A 20,300-nucleotide genomic window follows, 5' to 3' on the forward strand; every position below is an offset into this window, starting at 1 on the left:
GGCCATCAAGCGATCTACAGCGGCCGGCATCCTGCGCCCACCGCACCGAGGCATAAATCAAGACGTCGGAGTCGAGACGCTGGTGACCTGGGATGAACACTGCGCTTGATGCCCGATACCTGATACTCGATACCTCTCTTGCCTGCCCGCTGGCCAAGATGTAACAGCTTCCTCGCATGTACTCGTCCCGAACGTCGTTCCCACGAGAATGCAGCCAGCACGACCCCAGCTCGGGGGCAGGGCCCCTGGCAGCTTTGCGCCCCTGCCTCGAAACGAGCCGACCCAGAGCCAGAGCAGCAGCAACAACAACACCGCCAACTCCAACACCTTCAGTAGTAATAGGAGCCAAAGCGACTACCAGTCCTTTTCCTCCTCGAGTGCTAATGCTGCCGCTGCCGCCGCCGCCGCATCTGCAGACCTGCCCCCCCCTCAGCGCCCGCGAGTGCGACGGGTCGAATCATCCTCGAGCGAAGACTCCGTCTCCGTGCATATCGCGAAGGCACGCAGCCCTACGTCACAATATAACCCACAGTTCCCACAGCAGGCATCATCGCCGGCGACTGGCTCGTCCACTCCCGCCTACCCAGGGTTCACGACTGCCCATTCAAACTCGAGCGCTGCCAGCCTGCAAAACTTCTCCCGCCCGACCCCCTCGCCCCTCGCCAACGCTGCTGCTGTCGCAGCGAGGTCAGTGGCCGGTAGCCATGACCCACAACTCCGCAACGCTTCGCCTCTGACCCTCCCTCCATCGAACGCAGGCACCGCCAGCCTGAGCAGATCCCTAGGCCACTCGCGCAAGCACTCGCAGAACGCCGGTGTCTTCGAGCCCTCCCTGCCCTCTATATCCACATCAAATTTATCGAATTACGGCGGCATGTCTCAGCAATCGCCCAGCCAGCGCGACCTTCCCGCGAGCCATATTGCGGCACAGGCCGCCGTCCTAAGCCACCAGCAGTCGCAGCAGATGCTGCAGCATTCAAGACAGCGCTCACAGACCGTGCCTACACCAGGCGAACACTACGAGGCCCCACAGCCCACAGGCAAGAGAGGGAGCGGTTCAGCTCTGAACCCCCCGGTGCTGAGCTTGACAGAGGCGAGCGCTCCGAGAGAAACAGGATTTGGCAGCCAAGGGTACCACAACGGCCTGCTTGGGAGCAACGCTGCCACGACGGCGGCCAACGTTGTCTTCCCCAGATCTGGGCAGACGTCGCCAATATCTCAAATACCGCCCCAGCCCCCGCCTCCGCCGCCACCGCCTCTGCCCGAGAAGAAACCAGAGAAGTCGTCCAAAGTAAAGCTGTTCTCTCGGCCTGGCAAGATCGGCACCAAGGGGGAGTCGAAGGACAAGCCGCTGCCCAGTCCGAGCAAGATTGGTTCGGCACTTTCAGCCTTGCAGAGGGCCAACTTCAGCACTACAAGTCTGGACTCGACAGGCCAGTCTTTTTACAACATGGCGAATGCCTCATCGGCGACAATTCGACCGGTGGACCAGCCTGCTGAGAAGGAAGGCAAGGAGAAGAAACACCACTTTTTATCCAGGCAAAGGATTAAGCCCAAGGACAAGGACGACTACCATCTACAACTATCCTCTGCAGCGAGCAACTCACGACCCACGGATCCAAGTGCTCCGAGCAGTATATATAACTTCAACATACCATCTAGTCCTGGTCCGAACTCGAGCACATTTAGCGCGGGAACATTCAAGAACATCAGTGGACTCGACCTACGGCATGGTGGACGCGCCCTTAGACACGGCCGCAAGGAAGAAAAGGCCGAAACGAACGAATCTATTAGCAATCCAAGCGAGTGGGCCGGACCAGGAAGCTTGGGTTCCCTGAGTGCGCATCCCATGTATCAGGAGCCCATTGATTCGGCCAAGTATGGCCTCAATAGCATGTCTCTGGACGATGCTTGGCCGTATCTGAGAGCTAAGCTCCTGGTCATCTTTGAGGCTGAAGAGCTGAAGCTCCCAATCGAGGACTTCAACCGCATTGTGATATTGCACCTCCAATACTGCATACAACGAAGATCTCCTAATATGGTGTTGGAAGATCTCCGTGGACTGCTGCAGACAGGCTTCCTCAGTCTTGACCGAAACCTCCTTAGAGGCGCGGAAGACCGCCTCATACCCGCACTGGTAGACGCCTGGATGACCGTCTTCACGCACATCACGCCCTGTTTGCAGGCTGTCTTCCTGCCCCTGGACCAGGAATTCGCCGGCAACGGCACGCTTATGACACCAGAGCAGGCGCGCGACTTCTGGGGCGGCGTTATCGCGAGCTCGCCAGCAGGCGACGGCAACGTCAACCTCGCGCCGGCGTCTGCGGTGCTCGACATTCGCACTTTGGTGCTCACGAGCTTCCGGGACGTGGTCATCCTGCCGCGGTACGAGAAGCTCAAGACCATGTTCTCGCGGCTGTCGCTCGAACACCTGCCGGGGATGGCGCTCGCAAGCCCGATGCAGGCCGACACTTTCATGTCCACCTCCCCCGGTACAGAGTCGGCACCCGGGTTCCCATACACGCCGCAGCAGAGGCCGGGCACAGCTATGTCGCTGGACCCCTCGACGGCGAGCTACAACTCAACCTCGACGACGCTGCTGGGCGACCTGGCCGCGGGCGGGCGCAGCCGTGGCCTGTCCAACGTCTCGTTCGCGTCGAGCGGGGCGCACAGCAACGGCGGGTCCGACTCGCTGAACATGTCCTCGCTGCGGCCGCCGAAGCTGACGCCCGGGACCAGCAGCCTCAGCCTCGCTGGGAGCGGTGCCGCGGGCGCGGCGTCCTCGTCTACGTCGCTGCTCGGCCTGTCGCTGCGGGAGCAGAACGTCGAGGACAGCAAGCAGGTCACCGAGATGGTCGGGCGGATGCTGCAGTGCATGAGCGTGCTGGCGGGGACGGGCCAGGGCGGCGACGAGGGCACGACGATGGTGCAGGAGCTGAGCCGGCTGCTCAAGCTCAACTGGCTCGGGAGGGGCCGCACGGGCAGGAACAGGAGGGGCATCGTCGGCGGGCGGGTCGCGCGAGGCAACAGCAACAGGGAGGAGATCAGCGTTGCTTAGAAGGCGAGAGACTGACCGGCGTCTCTCTTTGCTTGTCAGCAGGGTGTGCGGCTCGTGCCGTGTGCGAGTATCTTTGAAATTGGCTGCGTGGGTGGGCTTTCATGTTTTCTACGACAAAAGAGGGCAGGACGGAATCTGTCTTTGCTGCAAGGCGCACAGGAATACACACTTGGGAACATACCCACCGATTGGAAGGGGGCTGCTTTAGGGGGAAAGGACACAATGTGATTGTTTGATCAATTTGTATTTGTACATGTCTGTATAGCTATGAACGCGAAGAGTAAAGTCAAGGACAGACTGGACCAAAGAATTTGAATCTTCAGGCAGTACCGCCTCGTTTCTTGACGGCATCATTCGACGCCCGTCACAGTCCAGCAATGCCAGCATTAAAGCACTTATTTAAACCTAGAACTTTGTGAACCCAGTCAGCATCTATGCAGATATACAGCAGACGGTTTCAAAAAAGGATAATTTTTGTTGATCATAAGACATCCAAGGAAGTATATTGCCCCTCATCTGTTCCCTATAGGCTTGAACGGGAACTCGAGTGGAAACTGCGAACGTTGTATGGAAATTTCATCATCTGATGGGGGGTGGGGATGAAAGAAAGACGATGTACGAACCTTGGCATGTAGCAAATCGCGAAATGCTGGTGAGGTTAGCATTTCAGCAAGTCGAGGTAGCAAACAAGAAAGAGTGTCCCTGTGATGCGAGGTCAGCAAATGGGCCATCCCACGGTCGCGTCGTTGAACGCTCGCATTGTGTGTTTGCATGCAACAGAGGTATCCTTCATGAGTTCAGACAGAAAATACTGGCAAGTAACAGGTATCGTCAAATGCGCTTGCGAAGGCGCTTGCGAGGGAACCCGAACAGACTAGATTTCTTCATGGTCGATTCAGTTGGGAAAAGAAGACGTTTGCTTAAAGTTGTCATCAAGTGAAGGTTTTGCGTGCTGCAGGGGGTTTGCCGCTGTTGTTGTTTTTTCTCGTGCTGTGTGATCAAAAATAGAAGAGCGTGAGTCTTACCTGTAGTGCTGACGTCCCGGCTCTCAAAAAATAACAGACCTGCGCGTCAGGAGGAAATGAAGCATGCTGATGCTCGTCTGCTGTGCGCGCTCTGTGTGCTTTTGAGAGGCGGGACGTTGCGTTGTGTCAAGGACACACGGGAGGGAGTGAAGAAGAAAAGGTTGGTGGTGACGAGAGGTGAACGAGCGTGGTCGAAGTTTGCTGCGTATGAGGCTGAAATTTTTATAGCATTCAGCGGCCGCGGGTGGGGGCCTTTATGGAAGACTAAGGAAAAATCTCGGCCACTGCCCAATGCTGCGAGATTGTCGTACCCACCTGCTGATCTCTGATCTCGGCCGGCATTGGCTGGGACGGAACCCTGTCGGGCCGAAGCGAATCGCGTGGAGACCCTGCATAAATGCATATATCTATTATGTCCATATCAGGAGACGGGCGGACTAGCGTGGGCTGGTCAGGAGCCCAAACGGATCCCGTCATGTCCAGGATACCCGGGCGGTCTGGTCCGGTCCATTTTTGGGGGGAGAGCTGTTGTTCAAAAAAAGACTAATTGCCGTGGTCAGCAATAAGCTCTGCCTCAGCAGTCCTTTCTGGCTGGCCGAGGCTCTCTCCCATCTGCGACTTTGTCAAGAGAAGAAGCAGACTAGAAAGACTGGTGTAATGTTCGTTTTGAATCCATTCACCGTTAGATGGGACCGAGATAGGGACGTAATCTAGTAATTTCAACAATCTGCCTGCCATACTCAGGTAGCCGAGAATCACGCGCCCGTGCTCTGGTCTGCGGGGAGTCCCGTGCTCTATGAGTGGACGGTTCTGCCAGTTCTGAGACGGAAGACGGAGAAGCCTGGCCCCCCTGAGTGCATAACTCTGCCCAAGTATCTGCAATCTCATCACGATATGCACCATGCGCGTCAGCAAAGGCCGTCCACGGTCGAGTTGCTGCTGCTGCTGCTGCCTCTGGTGCTGCTCTTGCTGCTGCTGGGCGTTGTCGGAGTCGTTAGGATTCAAGATCAGAAGACCTTTCCCGTCGGGATCAATCTGGTGTTTTTCTCCCCATCTGCCCTCTGCAGTCTATAATTCTGTCCCCCTCTCTCTCTTCTTGCTATAGCTTTGCAAAGGCAAAACTTTTGCTTGTTGTCTTCGTCTTCTGTCTCTCATTCTACGAGGCTACGAGCAAAGCTGCAGATGAGCAGGACTACAATCTGACACCCGTGGTCCCCCCAGCCAACCCAACCCACTTTCTGCTGTCAGCCGCATAAACCGACAGGAGGGAAGCAAGCCAGCAGCCAGCCAGCCAACTAGCCAGCCAACTAGCCAGCCACCCCGTCCCTCTGGGCCCCGTCACTCGAATATTCGATTGGGCATTAGTCGGCCATCCGCCCATCGGCTTTGGCAGGCCTTTCCCCATCCCATCGTCGCCTTTTTTGGAGCAACCACGTTGTGCAGCTGCACTGCATCTCCCTCTACCTTGCCATAGAGGGTCCCCCCCCCATCTCCTTGTCGTGGTGGTCCCCTGGCAGCTCTGCTGTCTCCAGTCCCTCCAGTCCCCCGTCTGCCCGTCCAGTCCTAGTCCAGCCCAGTCCCAGTCCCAGTTCCAGTTCCAGTTCCCAGACACGTCGATCCGCTGCACCAAGCCTCGACCGTCGACAACCTGCACTGCTGCACCTTGGAAACCCCCCCGACTGCTGCCACCTCTTGCTGCCACCGCCGCCCACCCACTTTCCCACTTCACGACCGGCCTCAAAACAGCCTTGCTCTGCTGTGCTGTCGTGTCGCTCGGCCATCGCTGCTCCCCTTCCCCACTTGCTGCACCGGCACGGGCAATTGGAAATCACGCTTTTTGGGTGCAGCGAGGCAGACAACTTCGACTGTCTACCCTTTTTTTCCCAGACGTCAATCAACCTTGTCCCAACCGTCAGCCACCCGCCGTCCGTTTGATTCCCGCCGTGCCTTAATCATCCGTCCTTCCTTGTTCGGTTTGGACCCTGCCCTGCCAACCCGCATCCCGTCCTTCTTCGATATAATCCACGGCGATCACTCGCTCCTCGCGCCGGCGACCTGTCCCTCGCGATTGTGCCGACGATCCTCCGCGACCGCTCCCATCGTCCTCGTCGCATCGACGCGACCCGCTACACGCCCCGACCCTCCGCCATTGGTGTTGGTGACTGCGCCTTCTGCGAAAAAAGTCGGCCCGGGTCCATCAATCGTTCACCCTCTGCCACCCCCATCTCTCTCTTGCACGAGCCAGCGCATGCGACTCTGAGAGCACAGGATAGGCACAACGTCCATACCCACGCCGTGGAGGGTCGAAGATGATGGCAAGCATGCAGGTGCCGCAGAACTTTCCACACCCTGGTGGCATGCAGCACCCCGGTGTCCCTCCCGGCCATCATATGGCTCCAGGCATGGCTCATAATCCCAGCCAGCCCGGCTCCCAGCCCGGAATTCCACACCACCTCGCGCATCAGATGGCCGTGTCCGGCGCTGGCGGCCAGGTCAACCCAGCCCTCATGGGCGCAGGAATGCCTCCCGGTGCAAACGCCCACGCCATGCAGCACCTGAACCCAAATGTCCAGCACATGTTCCCCCAGCAGCCCGTGACTCAGATGAACTGTGAGTAGCCTTGTGCGCGAGGAGCTTGGCCTCACCTCAAGCCACCTCTTCCCCCCTTTCATTGCGTCTGGGCTAACGTCGAATGCATCAGATGCAGCCGCCCAACAGCACATGCAACAACAGCGCCTCCAGGCACTGCAACAGCAACAGAGGCAGATGATGGCGCAACAGATGTACGGTAACATGCCAGGTGGTATGCAGATGATGGGCAACATGCAGATCAACCCTGCGCAGATGGCCCAGTTCCAAGCGATGCAGCAGCAGAGGCAGATGGCAGCTCGTCAGCAGGCGCCGAACCCACAACAACAGGTAAGCTCCCATCCGAGTCGGCAGAGCTCGGCCGTGGCCTTCTTCAACTCGCAGGCGATCTGACCCATGCATGCGTAGGCCCTCTTGGCGGCGCAACAGCAGCAGCTGCTACAAGCGCAACAACATCATCAACAGCAGCAGGCGAACCAGCAAATGGCTCAGGGGCAACATCCGAACCAGCCCGGTCAGATGAACCCCCAGATCAATATTGCTCAACTTCAGGCCATGCAGCAGGCCCATCAAGCCCAACAAGCCCAGCAGCAGCAACAGCAGCAAGCTCAGCAGCAACAGCAAGCTCAGCAGCAGCAGCAGCAACAAGCTCAACAGCAACAAGCTCAGCAGCAGCAGCAACAACAGCAACAGCAGCAGCAGCAAGCTCAGCAGCAACAACAACAAGCCCAGCAGCAGGCAGCCCACCAAACTCCTCCTCAGCAGCAGCAGCAACAACAACAGCCACAATCCCAGCCGGGGCCGCCTCAGCCAACACCTCAACAGCAGATTGGACAGGGTGGCCCCGCGCAAGCCAATGGACCTCAGCCAACCCAAGGTCAACCCCAAGGCCCGAACCAGGCACAGCCGAACCAACAGCAGCAGCAACAGCCGCCGCCGCCAGCGCAGCAGCAGCAGCAGCCTCAGGCGCAGGCTCAACCAAACCAGCCGCAGGCCGCACAACTGGTCGCTGCGCAACAGCAGGCCAGTATGATGGCTCAAGCGCAGAAGCGCGAGGGTATGAAGGGGCACTGTTTGCTTCGGTTGATGAACTTCCAAGAGCATCTCAGTGGATACTCGTCTGTAAGTCTCCAGACTCGTGCCTTTCCAGCTAACCACGGCCTGAGTACTGACTTTTTGTCTCCAGCTTGCAAAAGACAAGGATATCGCACACTGGCAGGAATTCGTGCATCGCTTCTTCTCTCCTCGGGGTATATACCGAACAAACGTTCGCAACAAAGCCGACACGGAGGCGTCAGGAGACAAGCAGGTAGAGATGAACTATCCGGCAATTCCGCACTACTTTCAGGCCAGCGGTGCTTCCAAGATAGAACTGCAGCTCGGTGCAGGGACGATAGATAAGCCACTGCCGGGTGACTGCCATCTCATCGAGAACGGCAATGCCAGTGTCACAATGTGGTTCGAGACATCTCATGTAGGTTTCTTCGGCTTTCCACCCTTGAGATCGGTCACTTAACCTGTTTGATCTAGGTGGTACACGTTGGCAACATCCGCGTCCAGTTTGACGCCGAGTCAAAAATCGATCTGTTCGAGTTTGTCTCAACAGATCATGACGAGTACGTCTCGAGGACTGTGGTCGTCGATGGCGCGAAGCCCAACCACCAGTGGATAAAGGAGTGGCGCACGGTCAACTCGGACAGCTCTACCGCGTCTCCTGAAATGAGCAAGAAGAGCAAACCGCGGCCGAAGAAGAGCCCTCAGAATCCGCCCCCAGACCTCGACATCCCCCATTCCGCCGTCAAGCATGGTGTAGGAATCACGGAGCAGCAATTTCAATTCCTAGAGGTACTGAATCCAACATCTACTTTGTAGCTTGGATCAACACTAACGTAGGGGCCGACAGATTGTCGAGGTCATGGGCACGATGAACCCCCTATTCCAAGCCGCACATCAGCATCCTAGTATGGGCGCTTATCAGGTCTTGGACGATTACGTTTCGAATCAAATCCCCCAGGCCGGTGCACCGAACATGAACGGCCAGGTCATGCCAAACGGACCACGGACTCCAAGCTTCGGCCAGTTCCCAATGGGCGCGAGCCCTCACGCCGCGCACCTCCAGCTACCAGGCTCACCGCATGTTGGCAGCCCGGCAGCAGGTGCAATGCAGGCACCCGCCATGGCAATGCAACACAGCCAGCAGGGAAGCAGCTCAAATGCTAGCGCCAATACGTCGCCGGCCGGCCAGAAGAGAAGACGACCTTCCGGCGTCAAGGTTGAGGAAGACACTCCAGGAAATGCCCCAACGCCATCAGCTGCAGGTGGCGTCCCACAGGTTAATGGAGTTGCCGGCAACAAGACGAAGCCTCCAACACCAAGGATGCAGAAGAGAATGAAAGGCAACCCAGCGTAGAGCTGCTAGCGAGCCCAGCGGAAGCGACTCAAGACCGAGAGGGCAGGAAGCAGAATAGAATAGGCGACAAACTTTGTCGCCTTGCTGATCTTCGGTTCTTGGACATTCTCTTCAGCCGGCGTTTGAATTCTCACTAAGCATGGCGGCATCTTCAATATCATGACTGGCGTTCGACATCACCACATCTTTTACTTAATCAGCGGTCCTTCCAACAGGGTCCGGATCGAACCATCGTTAGCAGGATAAACCTGAGAATTTGAGTGCTGGCCTTTTCAGTCGGTGTCTCGGGTCGAGGGATATCTGATAACCTTTCTGGTGCTAACGAGATCTTTCCACCTTCGTGCGACGAGGCAGGGCGTATTCAGGCGGAGCCAGGGCTGTTGCGGGTCCGAGAGGATGCAAAAGATCTCGCTTCCTGATCGATTTGCAACGCGTTTGCGCAACCCATATGGCGGCCTCGACAGCCCTTCAGCAACGTATCACGGCGAAACAGTGTTGCTGACAGCCCCTCGAGGACGAAAAATCAAGGACGCCGACGCAACACGAATGATAATGAGAATCTAGTCATCTTCACGCGAGAGCGCCGTGGTACGCCGCTACTTGTACGATAATCCCTGGGGGAGGCTTTTCTGCTTTTGTGGCGTTCATTGGTATCATAAAACCCAACTGCTTGTTCTCGGTGCATACTCATCAACGGAAGAACATAATCTCTGTTTTCATTTTTGGATGGCTGACCTTGTCTGGGGTGAGGGGAGATGCAAGGAGAGAGGGCGGAGAAGCGGTGCGGCAAAGTCCAACAGATCCCCCAAAAAAGCAAGTCACGGTCGCTGGTGTTTACGGGAACTCTGGGTAGGTTAGTGGGAATCGTAGGGGATTTTGTTGTTTTCATACTTGGTTGATTATCTACTTGTTCAGGGCTCGGCGTCGGTGTGGGCTTTCTTGGTAGCTAATGATGTCCTTAGTAGTAGTCACTGGAAGAGGTCGTTCTGATCAGAGCCGTGGAGAGAAGTCAATCATACCCAAATTCGACGAATCAGGCTTCTTCGTCTTTTGTGCATCCTGGATGCCTTTGTGAGTGTGTGGATGAAATGCGTAGGTATAGGGCCAGCGTTTTCTCAAGCCGCCTCGACAATAGAGCAGAGCAAATTGCGTGTCTCGAAGCACTCTTGAGGTGCCTTCTCGACTGCTCACGGTTTCCGGGATCAGCCACATAGAGAAAGCCCTGCCCACAAAGTGCACTCAGGCATTTCAGTTGACTAAGTACTTGTTCAAAGGGTCTGTTACACAACATGGTCCCCAAAACCCTGAAAGCGGCACCTGGAAGCAGGTAACAAGAGCAAATTTGTGTGGACGTGTTTGAGAGTGCTGGGCAGGCCAGAATACTTGAGCGCATAGTTGGTTAAGCACTATTGCAACTTGTTCCTCTAGCACTCACAATGCGTCTGTTCTTTCGGCTCTATGGAGCTCACAGAAGGTTGGTGGTGACAGTCTGATCAAGCCTGGCCTGTTGTGCTCAGACACGACGAGTTGATCCGCTACTCCTTGCTGGTCTCGTTGTAGAAGCATGTCAACTGTGTGACTTCAACTGGGCGGTGCGACAGCTGGCGAGATATGGCAGCACCAGACACTGGCCATATGGCGATGAAATTTTGCGCAGATCGTGGTAGTTCTCTGGTATGTCCAAAAGACTCGGCGTCGTTTCGTTGTCAATGCTCACATCGTTGCTTTTGGGATATTGCTTCGAGCTCTCAACTTGTGTTCGATCGAATATATGTGAGAAGACGGCTGTGTGTTCTGATTGAGATTGTCGTAAGTGTTGATTAGTGTCAACTGGTTGTGATGCAGACACTTGTGAGGATGATAATGCGCTTCCTAAAGATAACGGGGGAAGAGTGCCGCATTCCGACTGACATCTACTTGAAAGTAGTTATTAATTCTGACTCAGTATTTATTTATTCGAGAATGACATTTGATTGGAACTTCTAGGATATAGATTATCTGGCTGAGTTACGGGCTACAGAACAAGGAAAGAAAGTCGGCTATCAACCATCTGGCTGATGCCCTCTCTATGTCACAATGCCAACAGACGGACGAAAATAGAACGTGCATTGTTGACAGTGAATCACGATTGATCAAAAAAACCTGACCAGGAAGAAAAAAAGTCACCTATGCAGTGACGTGGACAATATCTATGTGGCAAGATGAGTCTTCACAAAGAAGAATCGAAGCCATTGCGCCGCAAGCGGAAGAACATGGTTGCCACAGCCCTGTTGACAGCCCTGCTCAACTATTCACATGGAAGCCAACAATGCAAGATGCCAGAGAGCTACGTGATGCTTTCAACACAAGTCTATGTCCACTTGAACCGGACAGTAGGGCTCTCATGTTCAACCTCAATGTACAAGCAGTCCATGTTGGCAATCTGGCGAGGCTGAATATCCTACCACAGGCTATCACATTGCATTTGGTTTGTGGAAACGAAGATCGATAGCCATTCAAGAAAGTCTTTGGTGTCAATCAGTGACTGTGCTCATAGAATAGATATGCATGTATTGCGTGGTTCTCATCAACTTCCTATTGAGAGTTTTCAAAGATCCTCCGTATGAGAATGATAATGACGTTAGAATCTCAATGGAGCTTCACACTTTGTGATGCCTATAATGAGGCTGCATGGCGAGGCTGTAAGATGATGAACCTCATGAAAACCATCAATTAGTGTAGCATCCTTGTGAAGCTGTGCGAGTGGAAAGACTTGAATATTGAAGAGCATGTCAAACGAAGACCAAAGCTAATACGCCGAAGGACTCTTCCCAGGTGCAGCTAATACATTGACCTTCTAACATGAATACCAAATTGAAGCTACTACACACGTTGCCTGCCAAAGGAGGGTTTCGACGTCATATCACCAGATGTTGGCCAAGCTTTCAAGTCAAGTAGCTGTAAAACGGGTTCCTTTCTCCTTCTGGTACGACGTGCAGTGCGCTGTATCCTTCAGAACCAGGCAACCAACGAGAGGTGCCAGACGAAGTGATACCAACCGTTGGAAAGCGGTCCCATAGTATATCGCTCGCACAATTTCGCTTTGGAAACAGGAAAGGATTACCCTGTGTCGTGTCAGTAAAGCTAACCACCGTCAACTTCACTATGACACGGAAACAGTCTTCTTGAGACGACCCAAGATGAGCAACAACAAGGCATTCAGAAGGCGCCTGGCAGAAACGAGAAACTGTCTGGGTTTCATCGCATCTCTCCGGGCCTAAGATCATCATCGTATAAGGCACAAGCGCGCGGCAGAGTTCGCCATCCAACACGGTGAGCGGGCTGAGTGCGTCTTATTCAAACATCGGGCCGCTGCAAATATTGAAAGTTTGGCAACAGAAGCAAAACAACTCCGAGTCTGCGAAGCTAGCGAGGCTCCCTTTCTGAAGCCTCACGGAGAAGAGAGTAGCAAGACAAAGTCGTGTCGTCAAAACGATCAAATTGAGAAAATAGAGCTAAGTAGTGAGACCGGAAGGACGGGGCCGTATGCGGGTAACAATCAGAGGGGTACAGAACGCATGTCTACCTCCTCTGGCGGCCGTCAAAACCACTCCTGTGGAGTCTCGCTCAAGGCTTCCGCGAGTGCCCCAGCTACCAGACAATAACACTGCGTAAATTCATCCAGTCCCTACGGATCGATCCCAACCGAAAACGCCCCAAGAGTCGCCTGAAAAGTCATGTCAAGGTATCATTCTGCCGAGTTGCAAGTGCGAGGCTGCTCGGGCAGGATCAGATCGACTCGAAGCCTCCGAAGGTGTTCTCGCCGGAATACGTGATGTATAGGAACCTGTGTCGGGCATTTGTCAGCTCGGTCTTATGGCGTTGCGAGGGGTTCAGGGCATATTGAAGGCAGTGCTTACCCATCCTCATCCTTGTGCTCTTCGTAGATGGAGGACATCAGCGCGGCTGTTGGTGGGAGGACCTCGTCGACGAAGATGAAGATGGCCTTGTCGGGGGACAGCTTGATGCGCTTGCGGATGACGTAGACGAACTGGCCGACTGTCAAGTCTGCTGGTACGAGGTACTTCTTCTTGTCGATGGTAGCGATGTCACTCTTCTCGACCTTTTCGCAGATAACCTGGAAGAGAACAGCGTGTTAGCCGTTGCTCCGTGGACAGTGGAGGCGATAGGCAGCGGTGGCAGCGGGAGCGGCGAGTGTCTGGGTGAACGCCCACGACAGTTCCCAGTTGGAACGAGGATGTTCTTCAAAATACTTACTGGGATACGGTCAAGATACTTCTGGCGAATACGCTCGGCCTCGGCCTTGCGCTTCTCGAAGGGGTGCTCGTCCTTGAACTTGGATCGCATTTTGGTGGGAGTCGGTGAGGCTGTCGCGCGGTTGCGATGTGCTAGGATGGGCTGCTGTGCGTCTGGCTGGCGTACGGGGTCAGCACGTCTGAGGAGTGATCTGGAGTGCTGTTGGGGATATGGCGAGAGTTATACCTGTAGGTGGAATTCTATGATGCCGTTGTCGATGGGAAGAATGAAGGTGTAGGTTGTAGGGTGGGTTGCGTGAGTACGTTGACGGGCTGCCGCCTGTGATGAAGGCGCCCCAGGTTGCCGGAATGGATGAGTGGTCAGCGAGCTAAGGCGTGACGGAGGGCGGGGCTAGGAGGGAATGACTAAAGGGGAGCGCACAGCACGGCACTATCTGCGAGGCAGCAGAGCTTGTACTGAAACCTGTTAGCAGCAACTGGCCATGTAGCTTGTACCCCGTACCGTGCAGCTTGGGGGGAAGGCGGTGTCCCTTATCAGTTGACCGACGAGACGGAGGCACCTGCAGCCTAGCACCTGGGGAGGACATGGGGGGCCCTCAGCGAGGCCAGGGGCTGGGCTTCTTGCCTCCTCCTCCATCCCACGTGAACACGGTCATTTGAGAGACCTGGCCGGAAGCAGGGTGGCACCTGGAACGCTTTTGTTCCCATGGGATGGGGTTGTTACAGTATAGTCTCCTACCATGACCATAGGAGAGAACCCAAAGAAGGCAGACAGCAGACAGCAGACAATGCCCACGCAGATCGCGGATGACGACATGTTCCCCCTTCCTCCCCTTATCGGCCGTTCCCTTCTCTTATCAGAATCCGGTTTAAGTCCTGATGCTTGTTCGCCTCCCGCAGCCCTATGTACAATAGGTAGCGCATCAAACAGGCACAGGGTCTTGAACCTGAGAATCTGCCTCCCGTCTTGTCTTTGATGTGCATGTTAGGCAACAAAGATGAATATCAAGACGCATGTCCACCTCTTATATCCACCTTGTACTGGCTGACGAGTCCCACCCCCTTGGTGACTGATGACTGATGACCGATGACTTGCAACCCGGAACGAGCCGGCCTCACTGCTCCCTCGGGTCTGCTGTCGAGGACAGAAGTCACCCCACAGAACATGGGGCATCTGCTCGGAACCAGGCGGATTGATGGGGTTGAGCTGCACCCAGGGACCTTCCAGGCGTACCTCTTTGCCCTGGAACTGGCCCCCTCCATCGGCGCCTCGGCTTGGCCTATTCCTCGAACCATGATCATCGTTGGCGGGTTGCTCGCTGACGGCGCAGGTGAGCCAATCATGGCTGACTCGGAGCTACAGGGTGAGCTGAGCTCATGCGGCGTAGCACCACATCTGCCCATCGTAAATAAGCTCCGGCCAACATCTGATTTAACCACGCCGGAGATCCTCCCAAACCCGCCTTAAACCATTCGCTCTCGCAAAAACATTTCCAGCTACTCCGCCAGTGGCCTCACAATCTCCATTGGCGAGCTGCGCGGGCCCATCTTCCAAACCCTCTCGAGATCCGGGCTCAGCAGTATAACTGCCGCCTCCAAGCCGCCATGGCATCGAGAAGCAGAGCCCTCCGCGCGACTGCGGAGGGCTTCTTCACCTCTAGAGTGACTTGTTCGAAGCGCATATCCCCAGGCTTCTTCACGGCCTCGACACGGAGAGCTTCCTCGAACTCGTTGCCTGCACAATTGACCAGGCCGACCTCTTCCAGGTACTCGTATTTGGCAGCATTCTCAGGTGTGGCCCTGGTCTCCACGGCTCTCATCACAACAGTACGGAGTCTCCCATAACCTACCTACAACTAAGAATTTGAGGAACCGCAGCTCACTGTTTCACCAATGCAGCTTTCCAGGGAACCCACCCAGCTCGACACCATGTCGCTCCCCGAGCGCGATGCTCTCGCCAAGCGCGAAGAAGGCGTAACCGAGCAGTCACCCATGCGCCTCCGCATGGAAAAGTTCATCAAGGAGCAACAGCAGGAGATCATCAAGGGCCTGGGCGAGGTCGACGGCTGCAGGTTCCAGCAGGACGAGTGGCAGCGCAAGGAGGGCGGCGGCGGCATCACCTGCATCCTCCAGGACGGAAACGTCTTCGAGAAGGCCGGCGTCGGCGTCTCGGTCGTCTACGGCGCCCTCCCCAAGGGCGCCATCGAGAAGATGCGCGCAAACCACAAGAGCATCGCCGCCGACGGCGAGATCCCGGAAAAGCTGGAGTTCTTCGCCGCGGGGCTGAGCATGGTCGTCCACCCGCGGAACCCAATGGCCCCGACGGTGCATCTGAACTACCGATACTTTGAGACGGCGAACCCCGATGGGACCTCGAACTCATGGTGGTTTGGCGGTGGCGCAGATTTGACACCGTCTTACTTGTTCGACGAGGACGCCATCCACTTCCACAAGACGCTCAAGGATGTGTGCGACAAGCACAACAAGGACTACTGGCCGAGGTTCAAGAAGTGGTGCGATGAGTATTTCTACAACAAGCACCGCGGCGAGTCCCGTGGTGTAGGCGGCATCTTCTTCGATGACCTAGACGAGACAGTGGCGGACAAGGAGAACCTGTTCGCATTCATCCAGGACGGCCTGCAGAGCTTCCTGCCCTCGTACATCCCCATCATAAACAGGCGCAAGGATATGCCCTTTAACGAGCAGGAGAAAGAGTGGCAACAGATCCGCAGGGGCAAGTACGTCGAGTTCAACCTGGTGCACGACCGGGGAACCGCTTTTGGTCTGAATACACCCGGCGCGAGGGTAGAGAGTATCCTCATGAGCCTGCCGGTCACGGCCAGCTGGAGATACATGTACACGCCTCCAGGGCCCAGAGAGGAGAGGCTGACACAGATCTTGAAGGAGCCCAAGGAGTGGGTATGAGAACACACGGGGAAGAGATGTCTCATTGTACTGTCTTGTAAAAGCAAAAGCGATACGAAAATAGAAAACAAGATTTATGACCATAAAAATCATGACAATATCATAACCCGTGATTGGCGGCCCCAAAGACATGAGGCGTAGTAGGCTCAGGTTGATTCTTTGTGCCCTGCGAATCTAGGCATTAGCTTAGCTAGAGGCTTCAAAACCTCGACAACCCGTCATGTAAACCGAGCACCTAACTCAGGATCACTTTCTGCTCAATTACAAGAGCACATAATTATCTAGTCCTGATAACCGCAAATTTCAAACAATCTCACGCACCAGTAATCCCAAATGGCCCTCAAACCATCCGCGCTGCAGGATGTCCTCATCGTCATCTGCCCTGCCGACACCAAGGCAGCTCCTCACCTCCATCCTGAACGCCATCTCCCAGATCCCAGCGCCCACGGCACCGACCACGAAAAATGAGCGGGCGCAGGGCAGCAGTGCGATAACCAGGACGGGATCGTTGCAGGCGCACGAACCAGCGACGAACCCCCTCAGGCTGGTAGATCACAAGTACCGGCCCCTCTTCACGACCCTACACGTCCTGTTCCCTTCACTCCTGCTGCCAGCGCTGGACCTGTTGGACAGAGGCCTCGTGACGCGCCTATTGAGCCCTGGAGAGGACACCACGCCCGCAGAAGTAAGCGGCCAGGATGACGACCAACCTCACGAGTCAAGGCAGGAGGATGAAGGCGATGTGGAAATGCGCGACCCTCCCGCGCCACCTACAACACCAGCATCAATGGTGTACCTAGTCCGCTCAGCACAGAAGCCGGCCCGGCGCCCCTACGGCGGCGGCGAACTATCGACAACATCTGCGCCCGGCAGCAGTAGCAGCAGGACCTACATCGTGCACACGGCGGCGTGGAACTGCACGTGCGCGGCGTTCGCCTTCGCGGCGTTCCCGCCCCTCACGGGCCCTTCCCTCCTCACTCCAGCACAGGCAGAGCCGCAAGACGGTGCGCGCCAGGCAGACCTCATGTCAGCGATGGCCATGGCGGACGACGTCGAGGGCGGGACGGACGGGGAGGAGGAAGGGGGATCTGCGTGGCAGTTCGGCGGGGCGAGCTTCGACGGCACGGGCGCCGACGTCAACGGTGGAGGAGGCGTGCCGCCGTGCTGTAAGCACCTTCTCGCATGTGTCCTTGTGGAGCGCTGGGGCCGTGGCCTGGGGAGCTATGTGGCCCAGAGGGAGGTAGGGAGGGAGGAGATGGCGGGTGTGTTCGCGGATATCTGATTACGGCATCTAGTGAACACTGTAGAGACGGCGGAGGCCGGTGTCTTTGAAACAGGCACATGTAGGAGAATAGACGCTTCAGGATCAGGTACTGCATTTACATCAATGGGCATCAAGGATAGGAGTCAAGGCACACATGCGGAATGGAGGGTTTGAGGTTTCCTGGTTGCAGTTTTGCTCATGGCGTATGATTTTGGTTGGCTGCTCCGATGGTTTCCTGTCATGAACCTCATGGGCAGTGCCAAAAAATATTAACAAATCCGCGTTTCCCACCCGCGGACCAGTCACTTTTCTATGTCGTCCTGAACTCGTACAATGCGTCATGACCCCCTGCGCCGGCCCAGTGCCCCGTTCCCTTTTCCGGTGCTCTATTTCTTCTTGTCTTTTGGACTGTCGTCCTTCTTCTCTGAGCCCTCCTTGCTCACTTCTCCGTTCACACCATTCGTAGCTTTATCTCCATTCACCTTCTTCTCTCCGTCCTTCTCCTTCTCCTCGCCCTCCTTCTTGGCCGCGTCCTTCTCCTCCTGCTGCTGACGGTTCTGGATCTTGTTCTCGATAAGGTCGTGGAACGCGGTGATCGCCCGGATCAGAGAACTCAAGTAGATTGCCATGAGCTGGTCGTTGGTCTTGACATTCAGCGCATAGCTCAGCTCGCTCTCGCCCTTGCCCTTTGTTGGCGTCGACAGGTTCGGCAACAGATTGAACACATCCTGCAGGTTGCCCAATATGACGTGGTTCACTGGAAGCTTGCCATCGAGGACTTTCTTCAGATACACCTGGATGTTCTGGAGCCGTAGGTGCAGACCTTGAAGGGACTGGAGTTGGTTGGTCACGCGCGTGGACAGAGTGCCAGCTGCGACGTCGCGGATGTCACGAAGCAGATGCTCAACGCCTATCTCTTCCGCCTCCTCGGCCTCGATGATGGATGCTGTGTTAACGAAAGTCTTGGATGCTGTTGTGCCGTCCTGCAGTTCATGTCTTGTCAGCGCCGAGCAAAAGCAAGCACAGTGTATGATCCCAAGTCAACGTACATCCTTGATCTCGTCCACCGCAAAGTATGCATCTGTAGGCACACCAGCCTCCTTTGGTTGTACGTCGATGATGACTAGGAGTGGGTTTGGAGTATAACGCTTGAACAGCTCGTTGATCTTGAGGTCGGATGCTCGCAGCTTGGGGCCCGAGTGGTACCAGCCTATTAACCTCTCTCGCGCGTTGACCTTCTTGAACATCTCGTTCATGGACTCGATGTAGTTGTGATCTAGGAACCAGACGGATGGGTCCTTCTCGTCCTCCTCGAAGGGAACTGTGAGGGACTAGGGTCAGATCGCAATCGCTCCAGAGTCTTGTCACCAGACCGCCATGACTGACCTGCGAAGCTGTTTGATACTCGCACCACCTTTCCATCGTTCTGCCCTAGTAATACACCGACGACTCGCTTGTTCTTGGAGGATGTGGATGCGCCACGGTTGTAGTGATCAACGACTGACAGCAATACGAGAGGCGCGACGCTGACTTTCCTCTCGTCCACCAGCGACAAGGTCTCTGTTGTCGTGGAAGGCATTGTGAGGGTATCGAGGGGCTGATGATGCGGCTGGAAAAGGGAGACGGGAGCTGGACGTTCGTGGAGTGTTTGGTTTTGGCGTTGACCAGCTGCGTAATGGCGGCTGCCTTTGGTTGCCGTCAAGCTACAGTACCCAGACGAGCAGGGGCAGCAAGCACGAGCCAAGCTTCCCGGGCAGGCATCGGGCTTACCCAGGTAGGAGGCTGGATAAGAGAGACCACCCCCACCCCCACCCCCAACGACCAAACTACCAACCAAACCCAAACCCCCGTAATCGGAAGCCGAACAATAAGGACAGAGGGTTGAAGGAAGAGGACCAACTGCTCAAATTTGCTGTGACGCTTCAATTACTCCGGCAGACTTGAGAGAACATACAATTCAACCACATTCCAACAGGAGTTACTGTTCGATTATTGCAGGTTACATGGAGAGTCTATGCCACCAAGTAAGGGCAAGTGCTGTTAGAAGAGTATGTTAGAAGAGTATGTTAGAAGAGTATGGGGGTTGCTTGGTCGGACCTTATGCTTCAGCTGGACTCGTCCAAGACAGAGAGCACAGAACCGGAAATGGAAGAAGCAAGCTATGAACACCGGCTGGACTTGCTGGGACTATTCAGCCAGCCAATCTTTTACTCTGGATGCACAGATCATCGTCACGTACTTCCAATACTAGCACCTACAACAATGGCTTCTGCAACATTTTCTATTATGCCTCCGTGAGCGCTATCTGGAGATGCAAATCCTGTTGACTCAAGACGACACGACATGTGTTCTCAAGCTTGAAGTGTCATTTGAGACCAGCTGAGTGGTGGAGAGACAGTAGTCTATAGCACAATGAAAGACTGGGCAAGGTCAATCTTGGTGGGTTGTCACCAGTCTCCCCAGCTCCCCAGCCTTACAACCTATTTCGATCTCGCGCCTTTCGTCTCTGCAAGGTCCCATTCCCAGCGATCCGGTAGTGGACTCGCGGGGGCCATGCGGATATCCAGATGCTTACTTCGCGGAGCGAGTATGCACCGAGCCCACCCATTTGCCTCTGCCCGGATCCTCGGATACCTGGGGTGCGACTGGGTGTTGTGTACGTACTCAGTGGGCAGTGTCCAAGTCCTGGTACCTAGACTACTCAGTCTCTCAAAGCAGCCACGATACATACATACATACATACTCGCTCGCACTCGAGTGCTGCGCCAGTGCC

At 55.5% G+C, this 20,300-nt stretch overlaps 8 protein-coding genes across 8 annotated transcripts; 5 read left to right on the top strand and 3 right to left on the bottom strand.

The window, feature by feature from the left end:
• Positions 1-208: 208 nt before the first annotated feature.
• J7T55_006742 (uncharacterized protein) lies at positions 209-3,058 on the top strand (the record flags this gene model as incomplete). The annotated part of the gene is made up of 1 exon (XM_053132020.1): positions 209-3,058. The coding sequence occupies one exon, from the start codon at positions 209-211 to the stop codon at positions 3,056-3,058; it is 2,850 nt and encodes a 949-aa protein (XP_053001505.1).
• Positions 3,059-6,404: 3,346 nt separating this feature from the next.
• On the top strand, positions 6,405-9,082 carry J7T55_006743 (lim-domain binding protein; the record flags this gene model as incomplete). Its single annotated transcript, XM_053132031.1, has 6 exons — positions 6,405-6,693; positions 6,785-7,002; positions 7,081-7,794; positions 7,859-8,146; positions 8,203-8,517; positions 8,576-9,082. The coding sequence occupies 6 exons, from the start codon at positions 6,405-6,407 to the stop codon at positions 9,080-9,082; spliced, it is 2,331 nt and encodes a 776-aa protein (XP_053001506.1).
• Positions 9,083-12,850: 3,768 nt separating this feature from the next.
• Positions 12,851-13,429, bottom strand: J7T55_006744 (Autophagy-related protein 8; the record flags this gene model as incomplete). The annotated part of the gene is made up of 3 exons (XM_053132042.1): positions 12,851-12,908; positions 12,982-13,199; positions 13,340-13,429. The coding sequence occupies 3 exons, from the start codon at positions 13,427-13,429 to the stop codon at positions 12,851-12,853; spliced, it is 366 nt and encodes a 121-aa protein (XP_053001507.1).
• A 1,074-nt stretch (positions 13,430-14,503) lies between these two features.
• On the top strand, positions 14,504-14,806 carry J7T55_006745 (uncharacterized protein; the record flags this gene model as incomplete). The annotated part of the gene is made up of 1 exon (XM_053132053.1): positions 14,504-14,806. The coding sequence occupies one exon, from the start codon at positions 14,504-14,506 to the stop codon at positions 14,804-14,806; it is 303 nt and encodes a 100-aa protein (XP_053001508.1).
• A 106-nt stretch (positions 14,807-14,912) lies between these two features.
• Positions 14,913-15,158, bottom strand: J7T55_006746 (uncharacterized protein; the record flags this gene model as incomplete). Its single annotated transcript, XM_053132064.1, has 1 exon — positions 14,913-15,158. One exon carries the CDS (start codon positions 15,156-15,158, stop codon positions 14,913-14,915), a length of 246 nt encoding a protein of 81 aa, XP_053001509.1.
• Positions 15,159-15,231: 73 nt separating this feature from the next.
• On the top strand, positions 15,232-16,263 carry J7T55_006747 (coproporphyrinogen iii oxidase; the record flags this gene model as incomplete). The annotated part of the gene is made up of 1 exon (XM_053132075.1): positions 15,232-16,263. The coding sequence occupies one exon, from the start codon at positions 15,232-15,234 to the stop codon at positions 16,261-16,263; it is 1,032 nt and encodes a 343-aa protein (XP_053001510.1).
• Positions 16,264-16,624: 361 nt separating this feature from the next.
• Positions 16,625-17,545, top strand: J7T55_006748 (ubiquitin carboxyl-terminal hydrolase family protein; the record flags this gene model as incomplete). The annotated part of the gene is made up of 1 exon (XM_053132086.1): positions 16,625-17,545. One exon carries the CDS (start codon positions 16,625-16,627, stop codon positions 17,543-17,545), a length of 921 nt encoding a protein of 306 aa, XP_053001511.1.
• Positions 17,546-17,913: 368 nt separating this feature from the next.
• Positions 17,914-19,106, bottom strand: J7T55_006749 (26s proteasome regulatory subunit rpn-8; the record flags this gene model as incomplete). Its single annotated transcript, XM_053132097.1, has 3 exons — positions 17,914-18,510; positions 18,577-18,848; positions 18,914-19,106. 3 exons carry the CDS (start codon positions 19,104-19,106, stop codon positions 17,914-17,916), a joined length of 1,062 nt encoding a protein of 353 aa, XP_053001512.1.
• Between the last annotated feature and the right edge of the window lie 1,194 nt (positions 19,107-20,300).

The sequence above is a fragment of the Diaporthe amygdali genome (genome assembly GCF_026229845.1).
Source record: "Diaporthe amygdali strain CAA958 chromosome Unknown NODE_1_length_4327563_cov_65_473760, whole genome shotgun sequence".
NCBI classification, from domain to species: Eukaryota; Fungi; Ascomycota; class Sordariomycetes; order Diaporthales; family Diaporthaceae; genus Diaporthe; species Diaporthe amygdali.